Here is a 12,279-nt window from a genome sequence, read left to right as displayed (position 1 = left end):
CTTCACCATCCATCCTGATGCTGCCAATTGGTCCAGTGGTGAGAATCTTTGTCTTCTTGACATTGAGCCTCAATCCATACTGAAGGCTGCGAGTCTTTGACCCTCTGCAGCAAGCATTTCAGGTCCTCCTCAGTTTCAGCAAGCAGGGTTGTGTCATCTGCATAATGCAGCATATCTGTATAGCCCAGCACTATAGTACTTTAAAGACAGGTACACCAAAAAAAAAAAAAAGAAGACAGGTACACCTAACAAATGGTGTTGACAGAAAACCAAGTCGACCCTCTGCCCAAGGGTCACTATTAGCTAAATGGAGCAAAAGTCCAGTGAAGAAAAAGTTAAGGAAGAGATTTTCATTAAGGACTGAGGAAAAAGTTAAAAAATTTCCATTCTTTTTTTTTTTTAAAGGTCTTTCATATGAGTTTCTATTTCTGGTCTTAATTTCACTCCAAATGATTTAAAATAGATTCTCCTTCTCTGTCCAAAAGGGGATATTCCACCATGAGAAAACAAAGGCTCTGAGAAAGTGAGCGAGAATGAGTAGGGGAAAGCCTGTAAACACTAATCTCTTCTGAGAATCTGTAAGAATCCTTTAAAAACATGAAAAATACAGCTTGGAATAATTAAATGTTCAGAGTCCAATATTCAAGAAATACAAATGGGCATGGGGTATTTGAAAAAGCCATGTTGAAAATGTCCAATTTTTCTTTTAAGAATACCAAGTACATTTTGTCCAAACAAGCTCCAGGTTCTCCCTTCATTCTGCATTTATAAATTCCCACGGCTCGCCTTCTCAATCACACAGTGTGGTCATGGGATGTCCTGCTGAGCTGTAAGTGCAAAAAGTCCTGCAGGCTTCTCCTCATTGCTTGTGGGAAAAATAGTAACATTTCCTCAGTGCCAAGTGAAGACAAACAAAAAAATTCTCTAAGACCATTCCATGATTCACTTCCGTTAACTCTGCACAGAAATGAATGTTCCTCTCATTTTTACTGAGAGGAAACTGAGGCATAAAGAGAAATAACAGCTTGTAAGCAGCAGAGCAGGGATTTGAACCCTGACTCTCTGCACTTGCTCCTGACTGCTGTGGTTTGTTGTTAGGTGCCATCAAGTCATGTTTTGGGCTTAATTGTGTCTTTTTAGAGTAATGCTTAGTGTAAATGCAGAGGGGCTCTGGTAGTAAATCACGCTGCTATCCAAAATGCACTTGGTTGGAATCCACCAACTGATCTGATTGATATACAGCCTCTGAAAACCTGTAGGAGGGTCAGCTAAGAGTCAGTTCTCAACGGCAAAAAAGAACACTACTTGAGATTATAATCCCACTAGGAAAAGGGGACTCTTCGCTATGCTAATTAGGCACTATCAATGCAGAGTGTTGTTAAATTCAGCCCCTGTGATATGCAAATAATAAATTAGGCACAGAAGCAATTAAGTGGAAAAAGGGAACGACAGATGTCACTGGAACAAACCAAGAAACTGAGGAATGACAAAAACAATGCCAGAGAAACTAAGACGAAGATTTTTCCACAGAGCAGAGCCTTCCCTTGGAGCTAAGACCTTGTAATCAAACCTCTAGCTTCCTGAACTGTGAAAAAGAAAACCTTCTGTTCTTTAAGGCCAGAGACTTGTGGTCTTTTTGTTATAGCAGCACTAAGAAACTAAAATAATGAGCACTGCAGTTGTTGACAGCACTGAGGATTAAGACCATCAGATTTGTAAGTGATTTCTAGAAAACTAATCTGATGCATAGCTTGAACTGTGAGGTTGCATACGTGTCATAAGGGAAAGTTACAGGGGCAACGAATGACCCAGGACACAACAGGTGAACTAAAGAGTAACAGGAGTTCTTTATGTGGATCACCTATGGAAGAGACTGGAGAACCACGTACTAGAATCGAAGTCTGTCTCATTCCTGGTATATGAAAGACCACGTTCCCCAGCTTCATGGAAGCTGGTGTGGCCAAGTGACTGGTTTCCAGTGTGTCATTTAAGGAAAACATGACATGTGCCCCTGTCAGTTCTATCACCTTAAAATTTCTCCTCATGATCAATCAATCAATCAATCAATCAATCTTCCTTACATTCTCTCCTGCTGGGAGAGAACCACAATATGGAAAGTGTCTAGAACTCAGCTGACGGCTTGAAGAAGCACTGTCAACTGATCTCTCATCACTAGTCTGGGTACAGTTGAGACTCAGAGCTTGATCAGTTATAGCAAGCAATCATTCATTGACTTTTAAATAAAACACTTCACATCTGATCTAGAAATAGCCAGCTCTGAAGATTCCTTGGCTACTGGAAATATCCAGCACTCAGACCAGAAAAGATTATAAAACGTTTAGAGATGGGGCCCAAGCCGGGCTTAGGAAAACACGCTCTATTTTTAATAGGGCAACGCAAACCCATACACCAGACAACGGAAAAGCTCCCAAGGGGCTCTTACCTGCCCACAGAAAGGACGGTGACCTCTCCTTGGCGCCTTGATCGGCCCTCTTTGGACTTGTTGGCGGGTTTTATGAAGTGCCATCTTTTGTGCCGACACCGGTTACACACATCCCTTTCGACGGCACCGCCCACCGTGTGCAGATGGTGACCACAGATGTGCTTCCCCGGGGTGCCCCCGGGAGACAAGGGCCCAGGACTCACTGGTGGGCTCCCAGGAGTGCTGGGGGTCACAGGGCTAAGGTGGAGAGAAAAGGAAAATGCAGGCAGGTTACTTGAAGGTTAAAGGAAATACTAGCTGAGGTATCCTACCAATAATGCAAGAACCAAACCAAATTCACCGTCACAAGCTGATCTTAACTAACAGAGACCCTGCAGGACAGAGTAGAAATGCCCATGATGTTTCGAAGCTATAATTCTTTACAGAGGGGAAGTCTGGTGGCCTAGTGGGTAAGGACTTTGCCGACAACTCAAAGGTAACTGGTTCAAATCTGGTCCACAGAAACAATATGGGTAATCTCCTCCTTTTCTATTTAAAGCCTCTGAAAACCCAGTGGAAGGTCAGCTATGAATTGGTCCTGATTTAACAGATTATAACAACATGATGAATCTTTACAGAGCAGGGTGGTTCCTCTTTCTCCTGAGGAGAGAGGCTGGAGGGTTCAAACCATTTTAACCACAGTGCCACCACGGTTCCTCAAATAATGTTAAGAAGCAAGTTTAAATTAAAATGTAAACAAAAGAAGGAAAAAAAAATCTCTTAAAGTCATACAACCGGGCTGATGAACTAACTTCAGGTAGCAAGTAGTCAGCTTTTATCCTTGCAATGACAGTTCACTTGAAATAATTTTTGTAAGTGATTTACTTCTCCTTTGATGGAATTAGTTGGCAGGAATAAATAACTGTCTTTAGTATCATTTGACTTAGGCTTCATTCTAAAAGCCTGATGGCTTTTCTCACACAATGAGATGACACACAGGCTCTGGAGAAGACAAAAACCTACACTGGAACAAAATTACTGGATACCTTAAAACAGAACATTTGATCTAATCTGAGTATTGAATCAAAGAAAGAATACTTTCAGCAGGGCATCAAAAGTGATGGATGCTGATGACAGTGGCTGTGTTGTTGCTGTTATATGCTGTCGGGTCACCTGTGATTCACAGAGATCTTAAGCACAATAACTCTGAACCCTGACCTATCCTGAGCCAGTCTCACCATCTCTGACACACCTACCCTCAGTACCCCAGTTATAGTGTCAATCCACCCCCTCCAAGTCTTCCCCTCTCCTGCTGTCTCTCCAAGAACTGGTCTGGTCCCTCCTGGAAATGCCTTAAGTATGTGAGACAGAGTTTCAATATCTGAACTAACACTGCACATAACATCCTACATATATTAGTACAATTAATTCTTCCAGGAATCTTTGACCCATTTCTCTTTTTTTTTTAATTTTTTTTTTTATTATTATTTCTGTGTGCGTGTACCGTCAAATCAGATCTGACTGGTACAGGAGGAGATTGTCCCTCCTTCCCCGGCAGAGCATCTGGTGGATTCGAACCGTGCGCCTCTGGGATTGTAGTTGCAGCTCCTTACCACTAGGCCACCAGAGCTCCCCGACCCATTTCTCTTGAGTGGCAACAGACTCATAACTATCTGCTGGTGGACTGACTTCCAGAGGCTGTAAATCGCAAGGAAGGAGACTGTCGGTATTTTCCCATGGAGCCACTGGTGGTGGACTCAAACTACCAGGGGCTCACCTTTGGGTTAGCAACACATTTTCCTTGTGGACTACATCCAGAAATCTATGTCGCTGCTGTTGATGATTGCCTTTGAGTCGAGCACAAGTCACAGCGATCCTATGAACAAAAGACCTGAAGCCTTTCTATAACTACCGACATTTATGAAAGTTCATAGAGTTCCTGGAGGCACGTGGTTTAGGAAGTGGATGAGGTATTACTAATGTTTCTCACTTCCAAATCAAAGACACTGAGGCTAAAAGGAGTTAAGTAACTTGTCCCAGGCCACAAAAGGTAACAAGTGATAGATCTGGAATCCAAACCTGTTGTTGTTGTTGTTGACTGTCATCAAGTACAACTCTATGCACAAAAAATCTAATGCCTTTCTATAATTATTGTCGTTTCTCCAAGTTCATAAAGTTTCCATAGGCATGTGGTTTAGGAAGTGGATGTCACTCCTACTTCCAAACCTATTTTATAAACTGGGAGCTCCACCAAACCTTGTCCACATTGGAAAGCCATTATGGATGGCATTTGACACCCCGATGGCACAAGGTTCAACCTTAGAAACCTAGAACATCTAATTCTAGAAATCACACTCTTGAGAGCTTCAGATGGGAGACCCTTGGGATAATCTGGAAGAAACCTAGCCAAATATCAAAGCAGAGGCATATTAGCCCGAAGAAGACATGTGGTAAGGCTCTGGTCCACTAGAAAAGGAAGAATTAAAACAAGACCAGCACAGTGTCACCAGAAATGAATCTGATGATGCTGGTTGGTGTAGGTGGGGTGGTAGTTCCCGACAAAGCCAGACATCAGAGCCTACTGCAAAGAACCCAAAGGCATGATGGCAGCATCCTGCTTCCATGCTGCTAAGAGCTGCTCACCAGAACACTTAAGAAGTGGAGCCCACAGACAAGAAGGTAATCTCCAACATCATAGCCAGCCCAAACTCTGCTGGTGCTCTTTAAATTGTTAAAAGAGAAACACAGCAGCAACAACAGCTGTGTCCTGAGGTGAAATGATGTTAGAACATAGTAACACCACCTTGTTTCTGTCTCTCTCTGTTTCTCCCTCTCACACACATGCATTGCCCTTGAGTTGAACTGACTCATAGCAGACCCTCCAGCAGGTTTCTGAGGCCATAAATTGCACAGGAGGAGATTGCCAATCTTTTCCCATAGTGGACCTGAATGGCCAGAGACATGCAGCCTTTAGGTTAACAGTGCAACCCCTTGCCAACTACCCTACCTGAGACCCCTAACACCACTAGGTAGTAGAATCATGACCTCCAAAGCTTAACAACTTTCAAAAACCAGACAAACATAACAACTTTCCTTCATCAAACATATATTAACACCTCTGCACAATATCCAATAGAAGGCACTCTGATCATAACATATCCCAAGACTACTGAGACAATGATATCACAGGCTAATAGGTCCTAAGGAGCTCTGTGGTGTAGTCAATAGAGTGGTGGACTCCTACCCAAAAGGCTGCACATCTCTAGAGGTTCAAACCCACCAAAAGGAAGATAGGCAGTCTCCTCCTGTTAATATTTACAGCCTCAGAAATCCAATGGAGGGTTGCTTTAGTTGAAAATGACTCAATGGCAATTGTTTGGATTAATATGTCCCTAATAGCTCTGACAACAGCCCTGGTGACTTAGTGGTAGGGAGTTGCACTGCCAACCCAAAGGCATGAGGGTTGAATCTACTAGCTGCTCCAAGGAGAAAAATGGGTAAATGTCTCCCATGCAATTTACTCTGGAGAGTCAGCTCTGGGTCGGTTCCAATGTGATGGTACATAGTAACAACAGCAAATATTGGTCGTAGACCACAGGGCAAATTACAGATGGTATGTCTGCGTGTCTGAGCTTCCAAAATAAATCTTCCTTTTGTATTCTCTCCTCTAAGCATGATGGCATTTGGCTTGGATCCACAATTAACACGCTTGGTACCAGCACTCAGGAAAAAAGGAGACACACTGCACTGGGAAAGTCTGAAGTTAGGAACCTCTCCAAATTATTGAGGAGTACTGATATCAGTTTGAGGACTAAGGTGCGCCTAATTCATGCCATGGTCTTTCTGATCACTTGTTATACATCTGAGAGCTGAAAAATGAATAAGAATGACAGAAGAAGAATTGACACCTCCGAGCTGTGGCATTAGAGAAGAGCACTGAACATCCTACAGCAAGCCAGGAGAATAAATATGTCTTCGAGAGGGGGCAGCCGGAGTGTTCCTGGGAGGCAAGAATGATGAGGTTTCGCCTCACATACTTTGGGTATGTTGCGAGGAGGAAGCTTTTCCTTGGAGAAGGCCATGATGCTGGGAGGAGTGGAGTGTTGGCGAAGGAGAGGAAGACCCTCCCCCAGGTGCATTGATACAGTGACTGCTATAATGGGCTCTTGTGTGTCAGGAAGTATGAGGATGGCGCAGGATAGGACAGGGTTTCTTTTGGATCTTCTGTTCCTAGGGTCACTATGAGTCATACTCTTCTCAATGGCACCTAACAACAATAGCAAGCATGGTGGCACTGTGGGTAAGGCAGGCAGCTGCTAACCAAAAGATCACTAGCTTGAATCCACCACCTGCTTCACGGGAGGAAGATGAGGCAGCCTGCTTTTGTAAAGAACTGCAGCTCTGGAAGCCCTGTGAAGCATTTCCACTCTGCCTCACAAGGTCACTGTGAGCTAATCAGGCAGCGGGTTTGGCTTGGAATCCACCACCCTCAGGGTTTACCGGTCTAACATGCCATCTGACAAGGTCACTCTGAGGAACATGTACTATTTCTCAGACTTGCTAGGTGCACTCCCCACAGAAGTTTCAAATACCTTAGCTGCCACTCAAGCTCAAATAGCATTCTGGCTTCATCTTGTTACTGGTGACAGTACAGCCCTATGGAGCTGGTGGACCATCTGGTCTACCTGACTGCTCCACAGGACCTGAGCATTCTCCATGAGGCCTCATCCGCCGGGCTTCATTTCCCACTAGACTGAGTTCCTCAACAGCAACAATGTCAGTGTGTCCAATTCTGGCAAAATACTCAACATAGCTGGCATCGGATAAAAGTTCCTTATTGGAAAAAAAAATAATGAAAAATAATTATAGAAATCTAAATGTCTTGGAAGCAGGAGTGGCATCCACTTCTGTAATAACTTGCTTCCGGAAACCTTACGAACCTGGAGAGAGGATGGGAGACACACAAGTGTTGAGGACTCTCCTTCATAGGGTCGCTGTGAGTCGCCTGCAACTCAATGGCACTTAACACGTGTCTGTAATAATTTTTGTTTAATATAACATTGAAAGACTACAATCTAAAACTGGTAATACACAAAGAGAACTTGGTTGGTATCCTGATATTCATATAATCACTATTGTTCAGGAAGTTCTTCAATGGCCAATTTAATTTCGTAGTAAGTTGGTATACGGATCTCTCCATTTTTCAGATGATGGAACTTGAGTTCAGAGTGGTCAGTTAACCAGCATGAGAACAAGCAGTTTACAGGGGCTTATTTAAGGTTCAACCAAATTCTCCAAATCTGAACACTGTTATCCTAACCTCTCCAGCTAACTTCTCCCATCTCAATTCGTTAACAGTGGTTCTCAACCAGGAATGACTGGCCTGGATCCGCACCCCAGGAACATTCACAATGAATGGAGACCTTTCAGGCTGTCACAACTAGAGGGACGGCTACCACATCTGGTGAGTAGGCTCAGGACTGCTGCTAAATGTCCTACAAGAAGTAGAACTATATGTTGTGGTTGCTGTTGTACGTGCTGTCAAGTTGAGTATGACTCATAGCGACCCTATGAACAATAGATGTGAACAATGTCCTATCCCATGCCATTCTCACAGGCTCTGGCACATTTAAGCCTATTGCTACAGTCACCATGTCAACTCACTTTGTTAAGGGTCTTTCTCTCTTTTGCTGAATCTCCACCTTTCCAAGCATGATGTCCCTCTCCAAGCAATAATCTCTCCTAGCAAAATGCCCAAAGTATGTTATGTGTAGCTTCATCATCTTTGCCTCCAAGGAGCACTCAGGCTGTACCTTCTCGAAGACATATCTGTCTGTTCTTCTTGCAGTCCAAAGGATCTTCAGCACTCTCCTCCAACACGACAGTTCAAAGACTTCAATTCTATTATCCTTATGTATTGTCCAGCTCTCAAATGCATAACAAGTGACTGTAAAAACCATGGTCTAAATAGCTTAGTCCTCCAACTGATATCATTGACTGTCAATAATTTGGAGAGGTTCCTGACTACAGATTTTCCCAAAACATCTCATGATCTCCTGACTGCTAGTACCAAGTATAGTGACTGTGAATTCAAGTAAGATGAAGTCACTGACAGTCTCAATCCTTTCTCTCTCTATCATGATATTGCCTATCGGTCCAATGGCAAGAATTTTTGTTTTCTTGATGTTGAAATGCAATCTATAAATGCTGCAGTCTTTGATCTTCTGCAGCAAGTGCTTAAAATGCTCCTCACTTTCAGAAAACAAGGTTGTATCGTCTGCATAACAACCTTTGACCAAGTGTCTTGGTCACTTGCTAAGACCAAGTGTCTTTTGTAGTTAGGTACCTTTAAGTCAAATACAACTCATAGCAACCCTTTGAACCACAGATCGAAACCTTGCCCTATTTTATGTCAAAGAACTTTTGAGCCCAAGATGCCAACAGGGCAGAAACAGAAATCTCACTTGGGCAGGACAGCACTAGTTCATGCACTATATTTGAGCAAATAGTTGAAAAAGAGGTTCTGTTTTAAACGAGAGGATAAGCAGGGAGGAACACTCACCTTTCAGGATCAGCTATGCTGTTATCTGCTACCATTGCCTTTAAAACATCTGCATTTGCTAAGGAAAAAAATAAAGACATGAGTAAGACGAGTAATCAAAGACTGTTTATCAGAAAAATGCCTAATTCAATTACTTCAGGTAACAGATAAGGCTCTGGGGCCCTTTCCAAAGATAACCTCAAGGTATGGTAGCATCTGGGACTTATTTACACCAAGTGGGAATTTAATAAGAGTGACAGAACTCTATCCATGGGAAAGCAGATATATTGCATAGCTTTCTCTAGTCTACATTATTAAGATGGCTTAGAAATAACATTTCTTTTCTCCTCTTTAATGGAAGGCGATGTCGTCCTGCTGTCTTTAGCCTTTAGTTTTTTGGGGGAAAACACAGGTAAATGTCTCCAGACATTGAACTTGGAAGCTTCAATTACAGATACCCTGTAGGGTCAAGTCTACCCACATTAAATCATGCGTGGGAAAGGGTTCATTTCCCAAGTGCTTAATTTGACTTAGCTCTGCGTCAGGACCATACAAGCTCTTAACTCTGGCCAGATAGCTTCAAGTTTCCATGCGGGTCATGCAAATTCTCTAATAAATTCGGTCTTGTATGAGATTTCTAATATGCATTTAAGAAAAAGGAAAACTCCAATGAGTAGATGGGAGAAATTAGATCATCATAAAAAGAACACTAAATTTCAGTTTCTTGGAATCCCTCCTTCCCTGCACTTTATGTGGTGGGTGGCACAAGCCATTTGCACCTATTTGACAGTTTCAGATGGAGGTTCAAACCCACACATAATATTACAGAAGAACAGCCTGGAATTCTACTTTAAAAAAAATACAAGTTCAGGGGCCTGTTAAGTTTTATGTGGCAACACTTGGGGTGCCCAGGAGTCTGAGCTGACTCAAGGGCAATGGGTTTGGTACCTTGGCATTAGGGCAGTCAAACTGGCAAGAATGAAACACTGAAGCAGACACTCAAGTTTCTCCTGACATTCAACTGGCAAGGCCAAATGATACGAATGATCTCAATCTTCGGTTTTTTTTCTTTCTCTTCTGTCTTTATAATGACCTTTTTCTTTCTTCATGAATGACATCCTTGATATCATCCCAAAGCTTACCTGGTCTTCGATCATTGGTGCTCAGTGCTTCAAATCTATTCTTGAGATGATCTTGAAATTCAAATGGAATAGATTCAAGATCTTATCTTGGTTCTCGTGGACTTATTTTTCATTTTCTGCAGCCTCAATTTGAACTTCCATATGAGTAATTGATGATCAGACACACAGTCTACCCCTGGACTACTTTTGACTGCCGATATAGAGCTTCCCACAGATGTAGTCAATGGGATTCCTATGTAGCCCATCAGGTGAAGTCCATGTGAAAAGTCATTGCTTGTCTTTTGCAAAAGGTGTTGCAATGAATAAATCATTGAAAATACAAAATTTGATCATTCTATTTCCAGCCTCATCTCTATCACCAGGCCCATATTTTCCGACTACTGTTCCTTCTTCACTGTTTCCCATGTTTGCATTCCAGTCACCAATTATCATTAACCCATCTTGGTTGCATATTTGGTCAACTTTAGACAGTAAGATTTGGTAAAAATTTTCAACTTCTTCCTCTCTGGCTTCAAATGTAGGAATGAATATTGGCCTTCCTCATATGCATATGGATAATATCCTATTATTCACAATATTGTATTAAAGGATAGAACTTGAAATTGACTTTTTGACTCTGAATGCAACACTATTCTTCTGTTTTTCATTCCCAGCATAGTAAACCATACTGATTCAAAGTCTGATTCAAAGTGGACAAAGCTAGTCCATCTCATTTCTCTAATGCCTAGAATGTCGATGTTCATGTGTGCCATCTAATTTTTTTAATATTTGTAAAAAAATTTTTTATTATTAATTTTAATGAAAGTTTACAGAGACAGAGGATTTCCTTTTATTCATTGTTGCACTTTTCTCCCTGCCCACCCCTCCCCCTAGTATACTTTTCTCTTTGAAAAGTAAAAGAAAAACTCTTTCATTGTTTTAAAATCCCTCCCCCCCCCAATCCACACCACTATGCAGCTTCGCTCTGGACTCCTGTCATGACAAAAATACCTAATCACATATCCCTTTTAAACAGTTTTCTCCCTCATCTGTTTCAATGCAGTATATATTATTTGTCCCATCTTTCTCAGTCTCTTCCCAACCCTGATGTCAATCCCATTTTACAACAGTGGCACTATGCAGTATTTGTCCCTGTTTGACAGAGATATTTCACTCAGCATAATGTCCTCCAGTGTCACCCATTTTGAATAAGATTTCATGAGTTCCTTGTTTTTCAATGCAGCATAGTATTCTATTGTGTGAATATACCAGAGCTTCTCTATCCATTCGTTTGTTGATGGGCACTTAGGTTGTTTCCAACTCCTTGCTATTATGAACAAAGCCATGAAAAACATGGGTGTCATACTCCATTTAATTTTACCATTTCTAGTTTTCCAATATTCAAGCTATGTATATTCCATGTTCTTCTTATTAGAGGATGTCTGCCATTATTCTTCTTCATTTTGACTGTCTTCCAATCTGAGCTCTACCACTACTACAACTATCAACGTTCCTCTACTGTTCAAAAGGTTTTCTGAAGGCTGCTATTTAAGAAGTGGATTGCCAATCCTGCTTCCTAGTCTTTCTTAACTGAACTCTACTTTAAAACCTGTCCACCATGGGTAACCTTTGTGGCATCTGACATGCCAGTGGCATAGCTTTCACAACAACCCACAAGTTATCTCAGTACAGCAAACTGACAGACCAGTGCTGTACCAATCAACAATGTTCTCCCGAACACAGCAAACTGATAATTTCTCTAATAGCAAATCAGTCTTAACCCCAGAAACTAAGGGCAGCAGGCCTTCAGGCCCAAACAACTTTTAATCACAAAGGCCTGCTCATCAGGTCTTAATTGATGCCCTAAAGGGCAGCCTGAAAAGACAAAGTATTATAATGAAATGTGTAGAGAGATGTAATTGGAGAATTAAAAGGGAAGAACTTGTTCTGCATTTCTAAAGCTGAGAGAACAGAAAAACAAATTTAAGTCTTAAGCCCCAATATTGAAAGATGTTATGGGCTCTGGTGGTCTAGTAGCAAGAACCTGCACTGCAATCCCAAAGATACAAGGTTTGAGGCCACCAGCAGATCTGCAGGAGAAGGATGGGTAATCTCCTCCCCCGCAATTAACTGCCTCTGAAAACTCAGAGGTTCAACTACTTGTCAGCTCCAATTCTGCTGTACAAAACAACAGC

At 42.0% G+C, this 12,279-nt stretch overlaps 1 protein-coding gene across 1 annotated transcript in view; it reads right to left on the bottom strand.

Moving 5' to 3' along the window:
* Positions 1–12,279, bottom strand: part of RELL1 (RELT-like 1) — a 103,632-nt gene that overhangs the window by 3,123 nt on the left and 88,230 nt on the right. The window contains exons 4-5 of the mRNA XM_006895412.1: positions 8,985–9,042; positions 2,444–2,680 (exon numbers count right to left, since the gene is read on the bottom strand). Of these exons, the coding sequence (XP_006895474.1) occupies positions 2,444–2,680; positions 8,985–9,042 (295 nt within the window). The remainder of the gene's footprint in view (positions 1–2,443; positions 2,681–8,984; positions 9,043–12,279) is intronic.

This window comes from Elephantulus edwardii, unplaced genomic scaffold, assembly GCF_000299155.1.
Source record: "Elephantulus edwardii isolate Elephantulus edwardi_28Jun2011 unplaced genomic scaffold, EleEdw1.0 scaffold00167, whole genome shotgun sequence".
Classification (NCBI taxonomy): domain Eukaryota; kingdom Metazoa; phylum Chordata; class Mammalia; order Macroscelidea; family Macroscelididae; genus Elephantulus; species Elephantulus edwardii.
This window is presented reverse-complemented; position numbering and strand designations above follow the sequence as displayed.